This window comes from Dermacentor silvarum, chromosome 10 (genome assembly GCF_013339745.2).
Source record: "Dermacentor silvarum isolate Dsil-2018 chromosome 10, BIME_Dsil_1.4, whole genome shotgun sequence".
Classification (NCBI taxonomy): Eukaryota; Metazoa; Arthropoda; class Arachnida; order Ixodida; family Ixodidae; genus Dermacentor; species Dermacentor silvarum.
The window spans coordinates 32,508,831-32,529,193 of record NC_051163.1 but is presented as its reverse complement, the minus strand read 5'-3'; the positions used below and the strand labels follow the sequence as shown (position 1 = coordinate 32,529,193).

Genomic DNA, 20,363 nt, shown 5'->3' with positions numbered 1-20,363 from the left:
GGAGCTTGCATGGAAATTATGCAGAAATTGATCTGAAAATGTTGTTAATTCATTATTAATTGCGTCGAAATTGGCTTTAGCGTAACATCTTATTTTCTTTTTGGTAATTGTTCTTTTGCTCACACAAAAGTTAATGCATCCAGTTATAACATCATGATCTGCGATGCCTTCTTCATGAGTTATGTCGGAAAATATATCAGGATTGTTAGTTAAAACTAGGTCTAGTATATTGGCAGAAGTTTCAGTGGATCGTGTTGGCTGACTGATAAGTTGGGTTAATGAAAAGTCAAGACAAGTGCTCAGAAAAGAATGTGCGGCCGCATCCGTGGCCGATACCGAGAGTGACGACCAATTGATATTCGGAAAATTGAAATCGCGAAAAATGATAACTACCGACCTCGGAAAAAGCGCGAACACCTCGCTCAGCACCCGATGATACTCATCGGAAAACGCGCCAGACATGTCGGGTGGACGGTAAAAAACGCCAATGATCACACTAAATGCAGTACCCTTCAAGGAAATCCAAGTACATTCAAGAAAAGAATCGATAATGATGGGTGCGGCAATGAATTCTTCCTTTATCGCGATGAGCACACCTCCCCCTCTACGCTGTTGTCTATCACATCGAAAAAACTTGAACGTGGATTCACTCGTAAAGATGCTGTTATCGTGAATGGTGTCGTTAAGCCAGGTCTCGGTAAGTAACACTAAAGACGCCTGGGATGAATCGATGAGCGATGAGAGTGCAATACCATTAGCGACAACACTTCTAGCATTGGTGTATAAAAAGGAAAATTTTTTTGTCAATGGCTCATGCAATGGCTCATACCCCCGTAAACGCGGCCTCCCCATTACGACGACAGAAGGGAAGTGAAATTCTACGCTGGAATGATGAGCGGCAACGGAGCCGACTGCGGAAGACGACGAACGCGGGAGCAGTGGCACGAGCGCGTGCGCGCGATTGCGCCGAGGACGCCAGCCCTTTCCCCTTGGTCGCCTTATCAGGCGCACACTACGTCACGCACTACGTCATACATTAACAGAGACAAATCGTTTGACACACAGGTGGCCGTTAAACCGAGCTCCGACGCGAGCGGCGATATGCGTTTGCTTTTGTTGGCTCTTTCACTCTCACTTTTTAGGGGAGAGGTTTAGAAGAGAGTTTTTCCGCGCGGATGCTATAGATTGCTTGCACTGACGTCATTGTAGCCGCCATGTTGGTGCACCAACACGATGATGAAGCTGGGTCCGTAACGTCACGTGAAAGCTTTCAATAGGATGGATTGGACTGAAGTGCTCGTAGTCGCCATGTTGGTGTCCCAAAACGGCGATAAGGTGGGTGCGTGACGTCACGTGAAAGCTATCAATAAAATGCCGGATCCTAGCCATTGACAGCTTCGGTGTAAAAAAAAATGTCGCTTGTGAACATTTCGAGGGTCTCGCGTCATCTTTGGTCATGCTTTACGTCCTGGCACGGCTATGCTTCTACTTTTATGTCAAACGCCTGAGCGCTATGTCACACTATGGTCCTAGTTCAAAGAACACTCTGTACTTCTGCAGTGGGCATACATGATGATAATGATGAGAGGATGATGGTGATAGTTTTCATTAAAGAAACGCAGGTTGTGCCGTAGTAATTAGGACCCGTAAAACGAGTATGTCTTCATGTGTAGCGCGAATTAATGTTGTATTAGTGGGGGTAACTAAACAGAAGACTGAGTATACACAAGCGAGATTGTCTGAGAATGCACGATACGGAAAAGTGACAAGTTATATTTATTTATAACCTTGCTATGGAGAAACAAGCTTAGATGATGAGGTCACTCACTAATAAAGTATGTCGTGTCGCCGGCACTTGGAGCATCTGAGCAAATAAACAAGCCAGCGGTTTGTTTACCGCAGGCTCGCGCGCACGCTCCTATAGAGATTAGATTGAGTGTGTTGGTTCTGGGGTTTCAGTGCAGGACCTCCCGCAGCAGCAGATAGATGCCCCGCACATTTGACCCAACTATGCGTAATCTGTGAAAGAGTGTAGATAAGGGTGCGTGATAAGGAGATACATACGGGAGGGGAGAACGTCCCTTTCCGGCGTTGCTATATAGATGTAAGTTGCGAGAGACGTCACAAAGGCACTGCACGCAACTGCTCTCCCCACGCAGCGCCGTCATTCCGCTTTTTATTTTTGCAGCCAAATGTCTCAACTATACTATTATTTGAACGCGTTCCAAGATATTTTTCTGACACGCACAGAGGCGCACACAGGCACACATACGCAGGTGCACACTGACACACACACCTTTATAATGCAAAGACGTGGGCAAAGTCTTTACACAACCGAAAACTGGTACCAACAGTGCTTCGACCCGGCCGTTGCCATGACTCTGGAGGTATCCGTGCGGCTTTCTTCGATTGGCTTCACCTTCTGGGCCAAACTGTTGGCGCGCCCTTGGCCCAAAGGGCCGAGATCGCGGTGTATATATATATGTGTGTGAACGAGAAGAAAGGGAACCGAGGGGCCCAATTTTTATTAATCATATCATAAGAAGCCAACAAACAATGACACCAAGGACAACATAGGGGAAATCACTTGTACTTACTAATTGAATTAAATAAAATGATAAATTAACAGAAATTAAAGTGGATGAAAAAACAACTGTCTGCAGGTGGGGAACGAACCCACGTCTTCGCATTACGCGTGCGATGCTCTCACCATTGAGCTACCGCGGAGCCGTTTTCCCATCCACTTTCTGGGGGTATTTATGTTTTACAACTAGAACTCACCCTGGGAGTGTTGCCATCACCCAAAGAGATCACGTGCTTGACGCCTGAGGCAGAAAGGATGTTCCACATCCGCCCCTAGGTTTGCGAGTGGCTTACAGTATAACAGTATACAGTATAAATACTGTATACAGAGCCCGCGCAGTTCCGTTAACTCGTTGTATAGTATACGTTAATTGCTGTTCAGTTTTGTGGAGACACGTCAAGCTGGATCGGTTTTGTGTCCGCATCGGCAGCATGCACCGGTGTTTGACGCCCCCCCTTCACCTCTTTTTTTCTTCGCTTTTGCCGTTGCCGCAGGTGGCGTGGTGGCGCCCGTGCCGTCCAACCGCAGCCGCCAGACGTCCGGCAGCTTCTCGGACAGCTCGCACTCGTCTTTCGAGCAGAAGGTCATCGCCAAGAGCAACAGCCGGGACCAACCCGTGCGAGACGAGAGGTGCGTACACTGCGCGTGTATAACCCTCCTCCGCTCGCTTGTTTTACTCGCTGCTTGCAAGTCAATTGAGCGTGCTGGACCGGGAGGCATGATGAGCCTATATACCAGGAGGCCCGGCCTTGGCTTTAGTTCCTTTGGTACTAATAAATGTTGTAATAAAAGGGTGCCAAGATAAGGGTAGCGCAGTCGAGGACGGCAGAAAACTGGGTGAGCTGATGAAGTTAGGAAATTTGCGGGCGCAACTTGGAATCGGCTAGCGCAAGACAGGGGTTATTGGAGATCGCAGGGAGCTTGAAAGCTTGCACAACTTTCGCGCCTTGTCTACCCATCGCTTAACTCAAAGCTCCAGGAGCCAGTTAAGTTTTGCTAGAGGCAACGCGCTTGTTGCGGAAGCGCAGGTACCCGCTTGCGTAATTCCAATTGAGTACTCGCTCATCGTAGGGTCACCGTTATGCGAACGCAGGTGGGCTAGAAACGAGCAGATGCGTGAAAGGAAATCTTACGTCACCGTGAACCAGATTGTGCGAAACTATCGGTCATCTCTCTCTCTCTCTCTCTCTCTCTGTATCCGCTCTCCTAAGAGCGCAGCTGTGTACCTTTGTTCATTGAGCACGGACGCATTGTGTGCGCGTCATCATCGCCTCCATTGACTTGTCGAGCAATCCACCCTGTTGCAGCCTTTGCTGGCGACGTCCCGAATTAGGTCATGGGAAAACGATGTCGCGAGGCCTAAACGCGTGCTTGTTCTTCGGTGAACGAACAGTCTGGAAGAAGCGCACTGCAGTTTACTGCTTGTATATATATATATATATATATATATATATATATATAGAGAGAGAGAGAGATAGATAGATAGATAGATAGATAGATAGATAGATAGATAGATAGATAGATAGATAGATAGATAGATAGATAGATAGATAGATAGATAGATAGATAGATAGATAGATAGATAGATAGATAGATAGATAGATAGATAGATAGATAGATACGCTCGCAGTCGGCAAGCTCGCCCATATACGCATGTCTTCGTGAGAACCCTTTGCACTTTGTAATGCAAATCGCCCTCATTTCTTTTCTGAATTAGTACCGGAGCGATTACGTAAAACGTTGATCCTGGATGTAAAGTAGTGTGCTTGTAGAACTGCATGGAAGTATGATTTACGCACATTCTCAATGCCGTCAGTTTTCGGGAAATGAGACAACTTCGACTAGACGACGCGACGGTCTATGGAGGGCTCATTCAGAAATTCACTAATTATTTTTCACTTAATAACTTTGCGGCGCATATTTGTAGTTTACTATACGAGTTGTAGCCGGCGAGTGGTCAAATCCAATCCGGAACTCTCCGGAGCGGCTTCTCTCATAGACTTTAATAGGGACTTTAGACCTCATGGATCGATCAACGAACGTCCTCGTCGATACGCTACAGGTGCGAACACGGTCTGAAAGTACAGTAGCACAGCTTCGGGAAACCGTTTTACTCGCACCTCTTCTTGCGGTTTCTTAAGTTACTAACGCAGCCGACAGTTGGTTAACGAGACGTCACAGTTAGACGAGTCTGTTTTCCATCTTGGAACCAATACTGCTGGCGCGGTACGGTCGCCCATAGAAATATATAGACATCACGAGTCTTGACAGCACGTCTCTCGCAACGTGTTCCCGTCCTTGGCCTTGCTTGGGCGTCACGTGACGGCGCGAACGGAACCGTTTGTAAACAGATAAGAATTTTGGCACGTGACCCAATGCTGGAGTTCTCTGAGGGCGGGGCGCTTGATGACACGTGTCATAAGGGTACGTGGACTTTCTTCGTAAAAAATGCGGCTAAACTTTCATATCAGAGGTCGAAAAAAAACAAGAGTAACACGGGGTCTTGAAGTCCCTCGAATGGTCGACAAGTCACGAGCTTGTTTTTCCCTCTTGGAAGTGTTCCTCTTGGCGCGCTGTGGTCGCCAATGGAAGTAACATGCATCACGATCGTGACAGCATGTCTCTGGCAACGGATTCGAGACCCTGCGATGGTCTTCCTTGGGCGTCACATAACCGCATCAAGCACAGAAGCGTTTGTAAACAGGGATGAGTTATGACTGCGGATATCCGAGGCAAGAACTCCGTCGCGGATGGACGTTCGAAGAAGACACGTGATGCCATAGGGTATACGTAGACTTTCCTTCTAATCAGCACCGCGTCAGGCCAGGTGTATTCAGAATATTCTAGGTAACAAAAGTAAACTTGGGCCGTGGCCCACATTACCTCAAACGCCCAGAAAAGTGGGAACGTGCATTAACTGCAGTTCATGAAATCGACATAACACAGCGAGTGACTGTTGCTTTCGATGTGCACGTCCGGACGAAGTGACACTCCGTGTTTTCTACGTTTTCTTTCTTTTCATCCCTTACTAACTACTTCTCACCAACGTCATTCAGTGCAGTGTCATGTGGATCGCGTCAGTTAATTAAACAAGAATAGAGAACCACAGGAAGGGCTCTTCCATTGTCAGCCTCGAATCGCCCACCGCGCAAGGCCGACTAACGGAAGCTTCACGGAAACGGAAGGTTTAGGAACGCACAATGAGCGATTCGCCCTGCCTACACCGAAACACGCAGCCGTGGCCATCGATCGTTATCGATTGGCTGACCCGCGCTCTTCTAGCCTTTGCTGCACGGTGCGGAGTTCGTTAGGTGGAGTATAAGCAGTCCGTTATAAATCGTGACGCATACATGGGCGAGCTATTTATATCGCACTGCGCCGCCTCTCCGTAAACAATAGACGTTTCCGCTTCGAACGCGGATTTACGGCAGGTAAGCGCCAAGTTTAGCGCCCGCGTATGCTGCGAGTAGTGTAGTACAGACAACGCCAAGTCTAGAGGCGATACGGAATCTTCGCGTGCCAACTGTCCGCGATAAAATTGATGGGCAGTTCCCGGTATGACTAACGGTTAGGCAGTGTCGGGACGGGAGCGAGTCATAAACACGCTTAACGCGGCGATAACGTATTTATAGTATAGGCGAGAGAGAGAGAGAGAGAGAGAGAGATATGCAAAGACTCCGGATGCGTGCCTTCAGTTCACCTGGCGGGCAAGTAACCTTTTGTTTTGCTTCCGGGATCGCGGGCCAGACGATATATAAGCACGAACTGAGGCTCGCTACGGTGACTCAAGCTCCTTGGAACGCGACCGCTGCCGTCTCCTAGCAGACGGCAAACTAGGCCTGCCATCTTTATTGCCTTCTGCCTGTTTTTTTTATTCTTTTTTTTTTTCTGTTTGGTCGTCGTCTGCTTCTGCGTCTGTTGCTGTCACTTCTGTTGCCAAGACGTAGATAAGTGTCTCCCTCGCCGTCTGTACGACTCGTAACAGCCGCTCTTCGGAGAATTCGCGCGGCCTTGCTTTTCTTTTGATTATTTCTTTTTCGTTGTATCTCCCCGCCTGCTCATACTGAGCCTCTTTTTCCTTTTATCTCTCTTCATTGTTAGTACCGAGCCAAGGCACTGTCATGCCGATAGCTGTACACGGCGGTTCTGATGACCGCAAACGATTGAGCAACGACTTTCTTCCTATTCTGTTGTCTTCAGTTTCTTTCTTTTTTTTTTTTATTGTGCGCCCGGTGTTCACTACGATAAGTGAGACGGGCTCTGTTTCTGTCCTGTAGACTGTAAACCCAGCCTGCCATTGTCACGGAGACAGCGTTGCGCCAAATCTGCACCGAGCCGCAATCGCTGTCGTCGATATCATCGACGTAACGATAACGACGGTCAGATCCCTGGAACTGCGATATATTTGTCCCTTCAGACGGCTTGGCGCGTCTGCTGAATGTGAAAGCAGCAGAGAAGTTGAGCGGCTGTATACTAGGCTGCAGAAGAGTATAAAACTGCTCATGTTCTTAAGTTGGATGTCTTCTATAACCCTTCGTTTGCATTTGCGAAAGCGTGGGATTATCCCTGCCGCTTACTTCGAACTTATGTGAGCGCGCTGGGCTGCGTCCTTATCAGAAGGCTGAGAGGGTAAAAATACGAGCAGCAAAAAAAAAAAAAAATCTATCGCAGGAAAACTATCGGATCCACTAATTATTCCGCGAATGCGTGGCGAGTCCTGCTGATCAAGTACGGCGCGTACAGATATAAACGTGTGAAGTTACCTTGACCTAACGTGAAGGTAACGAACGTTAGATATAAACGTGAAGTTACCGCTCGCGTCCTTATCGCGCCCGAGTTATCCGCGCCGCCGCCAGTTGGCGCCAGCATCGGAACACTCGCGCCACCCGTCATCGCAGCTGCGTAACGAAAATTCCACCGTGGCCCCCGAGATTGGCGCGCGCCAGCCTGAATCAGCCGGCGCGCGCAGATCTCGAAGGTCATGTTTCCATTGAAAGAGCGCTTTAAGAGTTGTGAAATTGAACAGTGATCAAGCTGAAGACTATGAATGATGGATTATGAACAACGTGAACATGTCACTTAGAAACACGTATTCAACTAATTAAAAGAAGGTTCACTATTTATCCCTCGTAATTAATTACGTTACGGCACATATTGCAGTTTACGATTTGCAGCCGGTAAGTTTGCTAGGCGTATCCACGTTAAGTTAAATTCCAGAACGACGCCAGTTTCGAGATGTGCGTCATCAAAGTCGCAGTAAAGAATGCGCTGTTGTTCCACTTACATTTTTAACAAAACGCTCTTTTATGCATAGAAGCACAAAAGTAACTGGAACGCCCATGTGTTTCGTCCCACACTTCGGGAAATAATATCCCAAAGCTGGTGTCATTCTGGCAATAAATTCCGAGTTGATACGCCTTGCAACCTCACCGGCTACAATTCGTAAATCGCAATATGTGCCGTAAAGTAATTAATTAGGTAGTTAATTAAGTGATTTTTTTCAATTAATTTAATATGTTCGTCGATTTTTCCTGGTAGTAATTTCCGGCTCTCCGAATAATCCAGCTCAAGGACTAGAATTATCTGCAACAGGCGACTTGTAATATATATATACAAAATCTAAAAATAGCATAAACCGAGGGACGTTGAGCCAGTTTCGCAGGCCACTTTGATATTTCGCGCTTGTCTGGGCTTGGGCGGCGTGCATGACCTCGACGCTGCTCGTCTAAATGATGGATCCTGTGTGCATAGGCTTATTTTCAAACGCGCCGATCGAAATTTGTGCAGAGCGCCGATAGAACGTGAATTATAGAACGGCCTGCATGGTATCGTAAACATGTGTCCGTGTTGGACCGTTCCTACCCCCCCCCCTCCCCTCCCTCTCGCTGTAATGCCTCTTTGCGTCTTGCTTAGAGCAGGTGTTTACAAAAACTCATCGCGTATTAATGGAAAGAAGTCTTTCTCTCTCTCCCTCACTCTCTGTCTGTCTGTCTCTCTCTCTCTCTGTCTGTTATTATCAACCGCGCCTTTTCCGCGTAGCTAACGCGCAGCATGGCAAGCAAGAAGCGCTGCGGCTGCACATTGACGCGCAAATGTTTTCAGCGCGTGATCGTCAAGGGCGGGGTCGCCTATGCATGTAACAAGCCGCCTCTTCGTGTAACTAAACGCATACGAGACTCCCGATCGCGCCGCGTTATAGGCGTCGGAATTCTGTGCAGCACTGCGAGTAGCACGACACGGTGAAGACGTGCTTTACACTATATACACACTATAATAGTACATTCAGCTGTGGTTCGTACCGCGGTCCGGACTCGGGAGTGCTACGATGCGGGGGTCGGAAAGGAATGGAGGCAGGGGATGCCTACTTTGCGTTACGTCATAGAAATTACGTCAAAGCTGCCCGCCTGAATACCACCCGTGTATGTATGGTCCGCACCTTATACCTTTGTGCAGGGACACGCTGGCTTTCAGACGGGTGGCGGGGCGGGACCCAGAAGTACTTTTTGATACTCGAAAGCTTTGGATGGTGAAAAAGAGTACCCCTTTCCTTCCTGAGAAGCTTGGCGCTTTTGGAATCGAATACCGCTTATGCAGGCCACGAAGTCAACGTGTTAGCACACGCGGTGAACTTGCAACTTTTGAGAAGTGACTTGCATATAGCATGCTAGCTTCACACGTTTTATACCGCTGGGCAAACTTTTGAATTAAAGAAAAAACAAACAAAAATAAACAAAGGTAGCCAAAGTACCCAATACGTTTACGAGCACTGCACGTAGGCACACTGAATACAAGTAATTCAGTTACATTTGCAACTAAAGAATCTCGATGTTCTCTGCATCGAACTGCCTACAGACTTCGTAATATGCCACGCGGAAACAAACGGGCCCCGATTTAGCGTCTTCTGTTACGTCAGCCGCCGCTCGTGAGTTCGGCCTGGGGAAGCCGTCGAGTCAGGCGGGTCCATATCGTCCTTTTGCGGTCACCGCATCGGTCGTCGGTCGTACCTCTTTGTAACCTCGGAAGACGACCCCCTCTATGCCCTTCTCCCCCACGAAGAACGAAAAAAACACTGCCCAATTTTCTCCCCTCTCATAACTTACTCTCTTCTGTAAGGTGTCTCACCCTCCCGACATCTCTAAATCCTCTTGAGGAGATAGAGAGAAGCAACTCTTTTTGACCAAGGGATTCGGGCACGTAGGTCACAGAAAGAGTGTGGTCAATGAGTGAGGTCATGCTCCCCGCACGACCTCACTCATTGAACACAGTCTTTCTAAGTGCACGCCGCCGCCACAAGCTCGTTATCGGCAAAGCCGTTGGTCACTCCCGCGTTCCTCAAGGAAACGCCATGGCGTTTCCTTGAGTGAAAGCAGCCGAGTTCGACATCGGCCCCGCGCAGCATCACTGCTCCTTTGGCATCGGAGCTGGTGTGCCACAACAGAGACCCCGTGTACATTGCATTGTGCATTGTTTTTGCATTCAATTCAAAATTGACTCTGAAGATAATGACTACGTAAAATACTCATCCGGGATGTAAAGTCACGTGCATACTTTAAATCGTCGAGAAGTCGGCGACGGCGACACGTAAGAATACGACCCTTCCTGACTTTCATGAGCGTATATATAACTGCTGGGTGCTGCCACTGTCTTGCCGAATAACTCGTACATGAAAAAGTTCGGCGGAGATTTAGCGGTAAATGCGAACGAAACCCGTTAGCATTACGCCGCGCCTCTTCGAGTTCGTCCCGGATCTGTGAGTTAAACCGCGTTGACGACATTGCAAAAGGGTTGTTCGGGAGCTCACTCGACACACGTCCGGCCTCTTTGTTCGAGGAGCGAAGTGCAATTGACGGTGGTCCCGGAGCAGACCACCGCCAATTATATATCTATATACGCGCTCTTCAAAGCTCTCCCATTCCCTCCATACCACGTGACCGACTTCACGCACATACTTTTTCCCTCAACTTTGACACTCTTAATGCTAGCGCATTAATATATTGTTAGCTCCTTATGATATTGCCACGTGTCTAGCGCGGCGATGACGACGACTTAAGACACATCGGCGCTTATGAAAAAACATAGCAAGGAGAAGAAGAAGCAGTGACTAGCGCGCGGTATTTTAAAACCGTCCGTTCTATTTGTTACTGCCTCTGCCGACAAGTGCGGTTCGTTTGTCCCTCGAGCTTTCGCCGTCGTGACAATATGACTAATGAGAAGCGAACCCCTCGGTTTGATTTCTTCTCGTTGAGATATGTATTGAATTATACGTGCCCGATGAAGGGTTCGAACCTCGGTGCCCCAGCACTGCAGCCCCCAGGAGCTCTAACCACAGATTTTCGCCGCATGTGTCACATTGCGTGGCGTGACTGCGCGAGAGCGCATGCGCTCGCATCCGAGCAGATGCGAAGGGGCTGCGTTGGGACAGCGTGTAATGTAGACGATGGCTTTTTTTAATTTATTTACAAATGCAGTCGAAGCCGGATATATCGAACTCGAAGGGGATCGCGAAATAGTTCAATATATCAATAATTCGATGTATAAAGCAAACATTTTATACAAAAAAATTTTAGGGGATTTTGCAGCTGTTCGTTATACACGATAATTCGTTATATCCGGGTTCGACTGTTCTGCGAGTCATATCTCTGGCCCAAGCAGGAGGGATATATATACAACACAGGAGGAGGTTTGTCTAACATCATGGCAACAGAACACGTTAATAGAGCATCTTAATCCGAACAAGTCAAACGTATGAAGTCTGAATCGCGAAAGCATCAAAGTATACCGTACATGGTAATCAAGCAAATTCATCAACATGTGCAAGCAAGTCGAGCGTAACAGGCAGCAAGCGATGGCCTTCGGTATGACCTTGCACTGACATTGCAATAACACTGAAACCAGTCCAGGTTTCAGCACTGTTCTATGCATTTAAACAAATCTTCGATGTGTGTAGATGCCAACAAGGTGCGTTGGATCTGCCGCATTTCTTCCTCCCGCGTTATGGTTACGGCCAATAATTATCTCGTACATGTACGGTGCGCGCCGGTAGTTCAAAACTGTTTTTACGAAAAAATTTCGACGTGACTGACTGTACACGAAGTCGAAATTTATATTCTTTCTGTACGGGGACTCACTAGAAAATACAGAAAGAATCTTCCTTCTATCTTTTTTTTTTTTTTTTTGGGGGGGGGGGGGGGTGGAGTGTACGTGCAGCACCTTGTAATATAAAATTATGTCACGGTCACATTTATTGAAAGTTCATCGTAATTCGTAATGGCAGTAGTTATACGCTTTGAGAGATGATTGGCCAAAAATGACTGCAGGCCGGCCAACACCTTTTTTTTTTTTTTTTTTTTTTTTGGGGGGGGGGGGGTATATATTGTCATTCACAGCCTCAACCATATGAACCATGTACTCAAGGCTCTGTTTCCTTTTTTTATGTATGCACAATTTGCGCTCAAATCGGCCCACACTATGTGTTACTGTTCAGCTTGCTCCGTACCGTACGTTGCTGTCCAATTCTATCAGTGCTGCATCCGTCGCGAGTTAGTTAAAGACGAAAGAAAAGGAAATAAGAAAGGACCTGCTCTTAACTTTTAAAAGGAATCGTCAGTCGACGAGTGACATGATGCGGCAAGAGTCACCCGCGTGACTTTCTCCTTGCCGGAACGCTATTCTCGAAACTGCCGAGTTCCGGCACGTTGTCACATTCCGCCATCTTGGAGTCTTGAGCCAATCAGAGAGGGTGAGCCAGAGATGACGGCTTCCAGAAGAGCGCTCCCTGGATTTTGTTGGATTGGCTTTCGGCTTCCGCCGTCTACTGCACGCAACTGGCAGAGCCGCAGCCAGGTCTCACATCTGTTTATTCTTCGTCGCAAGTGATTTTCCGTTTTCGCGTACGCATATATGTAAACGAGACTAGACGAGACGGGACCTCCTTGGACGGGACCAGACCCGACCCGACCAGACGGCGTGTCTGAGAACGAGGAGAGGGCGAAAGAAACACGCTTGGCAAGACGTCTTGTTTTTTTTTTTTTTTTTTTTTTCCAGCTGCCACTACCGCAACATTACGTTTTCTTTGTACTCTTTCTCTACCGATGCTGCGCGATGGATGTGGTCGGGTATGTCGCGTCAAGGCCCGCGTCCAAGGCAGCCGGCGTTTGCCGAGTCCTTGAACTCGCTGCATGCTTGTGGTGGATGTATAAGCGACTGTGTGTACGGTGGCTGTTGGGCATCACATGCTGGTGGGCGCTCGAGCAGCAAACACGGGTTCGCCGAGGCTGGTAGAAACTGATATGAGCAAGATACAGACTGACAGAGAGGTGAACAGACAGACAGAGACAGACATACAGGCAGACTGACACAGGCAGACAGACATAATGCATGCACACACACACACGCACGCACACGCACGCACACGCACGCACGCGCACACACACGCGCGCGCGCGCACACACACACATACACACACATACGTACACACACATACACATACATACACATACGTACACATCAGTGGCGCACCGACGGGGGGGGGGGGATTCGGGGGTTGTAACCCCCCCCCCCCCCTGAGGCCGACTTAACCCCCCATTTTGTTTAACCCTTTTCTTTCCTTACGCGTCTTACATCTTAGTAAGACGCGCAATCATCTGCACACTCGCAAAAAGCGCATTTTTTTGACAATTTCCCGTGAAGAAATCGAAATTAGTGCTGTTAAGATGGTATTGGCAAACTGTCAACCCCCCCCCCCCTGGCAGAGATCCTGGGTGCGCTACTGGTACACATACGTACACATACGTACGCATGCATGCATACATGCATACATACATACATACATACATACATACATACATACATACATACATACATACATACATACATACATACATGCATGCATGCATGCATGCATACATGCATACATGCATGCATGCATACATACATACATACATACATGCATACATGCATACATGCATACATGCATACATGCATACATGCATACATGCATACATGCATACATGCATACATGCATACATACATACATACATACATACATGCATACGGACGGACGGACGGACAGTTCCTCGTAATGGGTGATCGCAATTACTTGAGGGAAGAGTGGACAAGCGAAAATAAAATGGTTGTCTTCAGTGTGGGGGAATTCTTGCTGCCACAGTAAATGATTTCTGTGCCGAAGAAATCGCTGGCCTGACTGTTTGTCTCATTTTTGCACGCGCGCTTTGTTCAGCGCTAGCGCATCTACTGCTGTTCCTAATCATCTTAACGACTTGGAAGCATAAACATATAATGATATGCATCTTGAACGAGAAATAACTTCGAAAAATGTTTCCAACTGTTTTTTATTGTGCCTTTTTTCTTTGTGCAGGGTGTACATGGTCAGCGCCAAGCGGGCTCCCGTAGTCGTCTTCTCGGCACTCTCCTACAACCGACGGAGTCTGCGCAGCAGCGCAAAGTACGTCACATGCCCGCGCGCATGCGCTCATGGTTCTCACAGCCGCCATGTTATATGGATCGACTGCGTGTCCGTTTCCCAGCCTGGAAGATGTCCACAACTGAGTGACGCCTCAACGATAGGGTCGATACATGCATATATACCATGTGTGTTCTTTAGTTGGAGCAGACTTTTTTTTTTTTTTTTTTTTTTTTTTTTTGTGGAGTCGCATGGATCATACAGTCATTCGGCCTGTTCGGGTGGATTACCTGAAGAGGCGGGCATTGCTTGCACGGCAAATCGCAATGCCCACGTAGGCTTTTATTTATTTTATATATTTAGAACGTACTGCCAATCCCATAAGGGATCATTGCAGGAAGGGCACAAGGTTGAGCAATAAACATAATGAAGTCATAGTGAAAATGTAAAAAAATACTAAATACAAATACCGAGTCTAAATAACAAACATAAGTAGCAACATCAAAGTGAGAAATATAAAGAGGGGTTAAGTATGTTATATCTATGCATTATAGCTGTGTTTACAAAAACGTTGCAAAGAAGGTTAGCAATTCACTGCAAGAGTTTAAACCGGTTGACTAATTAACTTACAAATATTCGCTTTAGGACGCATTTTTAAATTGCGAATATAAAGCCGAGCATTAGTGAATTCGCGTCTGCGAAGCGGAATTCCTAAGACTTCAATCGCTTTCGAGATTTAGGTGCATAGAATGTGCTACGAAAGACATTGGGTGTTCCAGTTGAAAGTTGTCGCAGGTTTTGGGGACTGATATCTCTAAAATAATGCTATAATCATATAGGGTCCCTGTCAAAAAGCCCATCTAATAGACCCATTTGATGCCTGCGCACAGCTAGGTTATAAAAATACTTTCGGTTTTGCCCTATGGGACAACTCGCTTATTTTTGTGGGTGACGTAGTTAATAAATGTTGCAATAGGCCTCGAAATATATAGGACCCTCAAGCGGGCACAAGTTTTACTGTGGTGTCGAAACGTTGCTTCATACGTTACATTTACTCCCACAATACACGAGAAAGTTATCACACGTGAGCGCTCGACACACGACGCGTTTTCTTACATTTGGACGCATTGATAACGCACTCGTGAGCAAAAGTATAGAGACCACATAACCGCCTTCAAAACTGAATTTATTGGTACTAACACGCACGAACTGAAATTGACGAGCTGCACTGAAAAAGTTCGTAATGTCGCGTTTTGACTACATTATTCAATTTCAAGTAACGTGCGTATCGTATACAGGCAGCGACGAAAAATCGGTTTATCGCGAAATCCCTGGTCCGTATACAAAGAAAAGCGAGAAAGTGTCTTTCCGAGCGTGAAAGGAGCCCCCGAATACACGCAAAGTGCCTCAAGCGGCGGCCATGTCGCGCGTCAGTTTTTCGTGTATTCGCGGGCTTCTTTCACGCTCGGTAGAACACTTCTATGTAGCACGTATATTGAGCAACAGAAAGCTGTATCGGGAGTTTTTCATGTTGCTCTAAAAATTTTCTCGTCGACACTTATCATCTAATTATAATATTTGATAAGTTGATGAATTAATCGGGGCTAATTATCGAATTAGGCGAAATGCAAAAAAAAATAGTCTGAGTACTCCAAGCGATGGCAAACGTTACCTTGGTTCTGTCCAGGTACGTTACATCTGCATATATTTAACGTTTGGCTCAAGGTTCAAGCTAAATGCTTCGCGGAAGAAGTCATCTGCATGTTTTCGCCGCAAGCCTGCAGATTTTCCTCGGAGCGAGTTTTGTTTTCAGCGTCCAGACGGCGCCAGTGTCTTTGCGTGCCTTTTTTTGTAAGCCGGTGTGAAAACATCCTGCACCGACGAGGCCGCACCTAGCATATATAATGTGTCTCTGAGAACAGAGGAAGCGCCTTGGTATGTTGTTTTCGGCTGACCAGCTTCCTCCGCGATATCGTTTGCAGAGATAAACAGCCGCGAACACGATGCCGTCTTGTTTTCCTAGTCGGCGCCAAACCCGGCCCTTTTCTCGGTGGTGGCGGTTGCGCTTTTTTTTTTTTTTTGGTATTGCCCCTTTTCGCGGCGATCCCGTGTGGTGCTGCCATGATTGATCACGTGGTAACGCGTCCATTGATTGCCTCAACTGCCTCCGTCGCCTCCGTGTTTGCAATGGATGTGTATGACGCCGGTGCGACTTAGCAAGCCTCTGTTTCGGGAGATACCGTAGACGGTGATTGGGTGGGCGACACGAAGCTTAATTTGGCGGCAGTTTCAGAGAACATGCGAAATCGCTTTCGGAGCTGATTAAGCTATGTCCAAACGGCGCGAGCAGCGTATATGGTGCTTGCTCTAAAAGCGGGGCTAAATATGTATTCGAAGCTATCCAAACTTTCCGCTCATGAATTGAATCAGGATTATGGTGTTTTGGTGTTTTGGTCTTCGTTGTTTATTTCGCAAATATTTTGAAGCAGCGGCTTGTCACGTTTCTGACTCAGTAAGGTTCCTCAGTGCGGTAACTATCTGATCATTATCTGCGTAATCGCTCGTGGGAGTGCTCAGTTCCGTCATATTTGTTCTTGCTGCGTACAAGGCTTGAAACAGTAGCTGTTCTGCACATTGTAATACCTTGTAACAAATGCGTATCATCGCTAGTAACTCGCTTACTCTTGTGGACCGTCACGAAACATTCAGCTTCGACCATTCGTGCGCTATCGGTGGAGTACCGTCACTTATTGTGCGTATATAGTGCGCATATATTCAAGTGTGCGCCCGTTCACTTATTCTTGACACGTTGGCAAAGAGTGGGTGTAAGTTTCCGTGCTGGTTGGGGTAGATGTGTGTAGATACTGTGCGCGAAACCTACTATGACAGGAAGGTGCGCTACTCCCGTTTTAATTGTTTAACGAGCGGTACTCACTCTTGCCGAAGTGCCGGGGCTGAAGCCCTTTCTTTGAATGTTAGCAATACAACGCTGGCGGATGAGCGAATTTGTGTATCCTCGAGGAAAGCCGTACATCTCGAAGTGCCGGAAACATGTACGGACAGTTGCAGCAGTGGTCCGCGAACTTGGCCCCACATATTCATTACATTCCTTAACATGCCAGTCACTATTTTGCAGCCACACGTCTTCAACCCACATGACTCAAACCAGCATGAATGGAGCACAGTGCGTTAGCGAAAACTCAATTGCATTACGACAGCTGATCGCACAGAAGCAAGGTAGAAGCGGTAATGGTTTCGTATTCGTGCGCGGTCGCTGAGGAGAGCTATGGCGCGCCGCCGTAAGCGCCATCTCGCTTCTCTAGAACAAACTGCTCCGCGAAAAGGGTCAATAGGTGGTCAGAATTATTGCGCAGTTTTTCCAGAAATAACTTGTGAAATTGCGTTGTGAAAAAGAAAAAGATACTTGATCAATCTAGACTAAATGTTGCTATTGAATGTCCTTTCGACTTATCTATTTATTCATGTATTTTTTTATTTATTTAACGGCGAATCCTTTACATATATGTCTCTATACTTGCACTCAGCTCTACCTATACAGACGGAATGGCACACAACAGATGTTACGTCGTGCGACACCATAGCGATCAGCTCATCCATGTATGCGTGGAACGTTCGCGTTTCTTCGATTCTCGATGTTTGCTTCTGTCGTTCTTTTTTTCGATTAACTGCACACGCGCCCTAACCCAACATCACTTTACTAAACGCTTCTAACCTCCTTTTCTTCATATCTGTCTTTTCTTTCGTCTGTCGTCTCTGTGCCATTGTTAATCTCTGTCAGGCCCTCGCGTAATGCATCTTTTATCAGCAGTATTCGCTCTTTTTCTTGTTTTTTTACGTGTCTATGACGAAATCGAAATTGCCGCCAGCTGGCGAAGGCGTCGCGGTGCTACATCATTACGTCCAGATTGATAGATGCGTTCATCACCCCCCCCCCCCCCTCCCTCTCCACTATTCCGCTTTCTAGGGTAACGCCAAGCCAAGAAGAAAGTCGTCGGGACGAGGAGTGAGCAGATTAGATCGGCGAGCGATTAATGCGTCGATTACGGGTCCGCTCGCGCCTTAGGGTGTGACGTAATTGCGTACGCCATTAAGGGGGAGACACCGAAGGCGGCTGACGAAAAAAAAATAATAATAAGCGGGTACCATAAGGCGGGGCGGGGTCGCTGGCTGCTTCTTTCTCCAAAAGGGGAAAAGAACGAGATGCGAATAGTGTTAACTAGTTAACTGGTGCGTTCATCCGTGGCCCATTGACGCTGCATTGTCGCATCTCGTGGCAGGCCTGTGCTGGGGAGCAAAATTTTGATTCTAATGCTACGCATTATAGTCGCCATACGTCAAGGACAACGTGATTCTGTCTCTCAGAGTGTATATATATAAAGTTTATTAGGTTCATAATACAAAACATCGTGCAAATGAATGTACAGAAGGAAGTCCGAAAGCAGGAGGCTGTAGGGGGAGCTCGTAATGAAGGATGTGAATTATAAAAGCAATTACGGGATCCAAACTCGAACGAAATTTTATTTTGGCTCAATTGGTTATAAACGAGTTACTAGTATGTGTACTACTGAACCAACCTTATAACAAAGCTGCCTTGCTGATAATTGTCCCTTTTACAGTTTTTTAAACAACAGCCTCGGAGGTCATGCTGAAGAGCCGCACGTCACGTTCGGTCGTCGTCAAGGCGTGCGATGTGAAGGTGAACAAAATCGAACGTGGTGTCTCTTTTTTTTTTCTTTTTTTTTATGGCGAAGATATGTATATGTCTAGGTTCTGGCGGATCGTGTCCGCGGACAAAACGACGCGTAGAACAACAATGAGAATAAAGTGGGCCGATCCTGGCGATAGTGCAGAAAGGGTCCAAGCGCAATGGCACAAACATTTGTAGGCTGCGGGACCTGTAACGCGCCCTCGAAGTATACCCTTGTCACACGTAGGACCCAAAGAGCCAAAAACAATGCGCCGGAGCGATGGAAGCTGTTGCCCAAACGCTAGTCTATGACGGTGCGCGTCGAAACGTCAGTGATAAAACGCAATAGTCTACCAGCTAACCGGCAGCTGTGTCTCATTCTCTCTTGACATTTCCCTAGCGACGTCGTCAGTTGCCTCCTTGGACTCGGTGTGGGTATAAGACCCGTGTCGCTCGCTCCGAAGAGTCTTCGAAGAGCGCGCCTTCAAGGAGCGCCGGCGCGCTCAACAGTATGAATGGATGCGAAAGCGACGAGAAGCCAAACGCGCAGCGGCCCGACGTGCTGCGGCCGATGGTGCAAGGCGGTGTGAATCTAGTCGCCTAAACTCGCTCTCACTCGCACATACAGCATATGGCGCGCGGTGACGCAACGAAGTTATGTGTTCTGTCTTTTCAACCATTTAACATAACCATATATATATATATATATATATATATATATATATATATATATATATATATATGGTGGTTATGTTAAACGGTCGGTTTCGAAGGTCGGTGGACGACCTTTGAAACCGACCGAAACTGTTGGTTAAATAAACCTAAGATAACCGCGAAGTTGTGCTTCTGATTTTTCTAAATACGCTTGGCCCATTGAAAAATCCAGTTACTACTACTATATATATATATATATATATATATATATATATATATATATATATATATATATATATATACAGGGTGTCCCAGCTATCACGCAGCACGATTTAAAAAAAAGAGGAACAGCGTTACGCGAAGCAAACCTAGTGCGTATTGTTTCCAGTACATGCAGTGGAGTAGCCGCCAGTATTTTTTTTCGTTACTGAGATTTCATTAATTAATGGTAATTAATTATCTAACTCGAGAAGTACTGTCCTAATTATCAAAGTTTCAATGAGAAAGTTGTAGAGCAACATGAAAAACACCCGATACAGCTTTCTGTTGCTCAATACGTGCTACATAAGAGTGTTTTTCTGAGCATGAAAGAAGCCCGCAAAGAGACGCAAAATGCCTCGAGCGGCCAGTCGCGCGGCAATTCTGCGTGTATTCGCGGGCTTCTTTCACACTCGGAAAAACACATTTATGTAGCACGTATTGAGCAACAGAAAGCTGTATCGGGTGTTTTTCATGTTGCTCTACAACTTTCTCATTGAAACTTTGATAATTAGGACAGTACTTCTCGAGTTAGATAATTACCATTAATTAATGAAATCTCAGTAACGAAAAAAAAAATACTGGCGGCTACTCCACTGTACTGGAAACAATACGCACTGGGTTTTCTTCGCGTAACGCCTTTCCTCTTTTTTTAAATCGTGCTGCGTGATAGCTGGGACACCCTGTATATATATATATATAATTTAACAAAACCAACAGCTTCGCTGGCCACATAG

The 20,363-nt window shown here is 46.8% G+C and overlaps 1 protein-coding gene across 2 annotated transcripts in view; it reads left to right on the top strand.

The window, feature by feature from the left end:
- The window catches only part of LOC119466039 (CDK5 and ABL1 enzyme substrate 2), a 122,433-nt gene that overhangs the window by 74,526 nt on the left and 27,544 nt on the right, over nt 1–20,363 (top strand). For both annotated transcript variants that reach the window (XM_049657355.1, XM_049657356.1), the window contains exons 3-4: nt 3,079–3,214; nt 13,962–14,048. In XM_049657355.1, the coding sequence (XP_049513312.1) occupies nt 3,079–3,214; nt 13,962–14,048 (223 nt within the window). The remainder of the gene's footprint in view (nt 1–3,078; nt 3,215–13,961; nt 14,049–20,363) is intronic.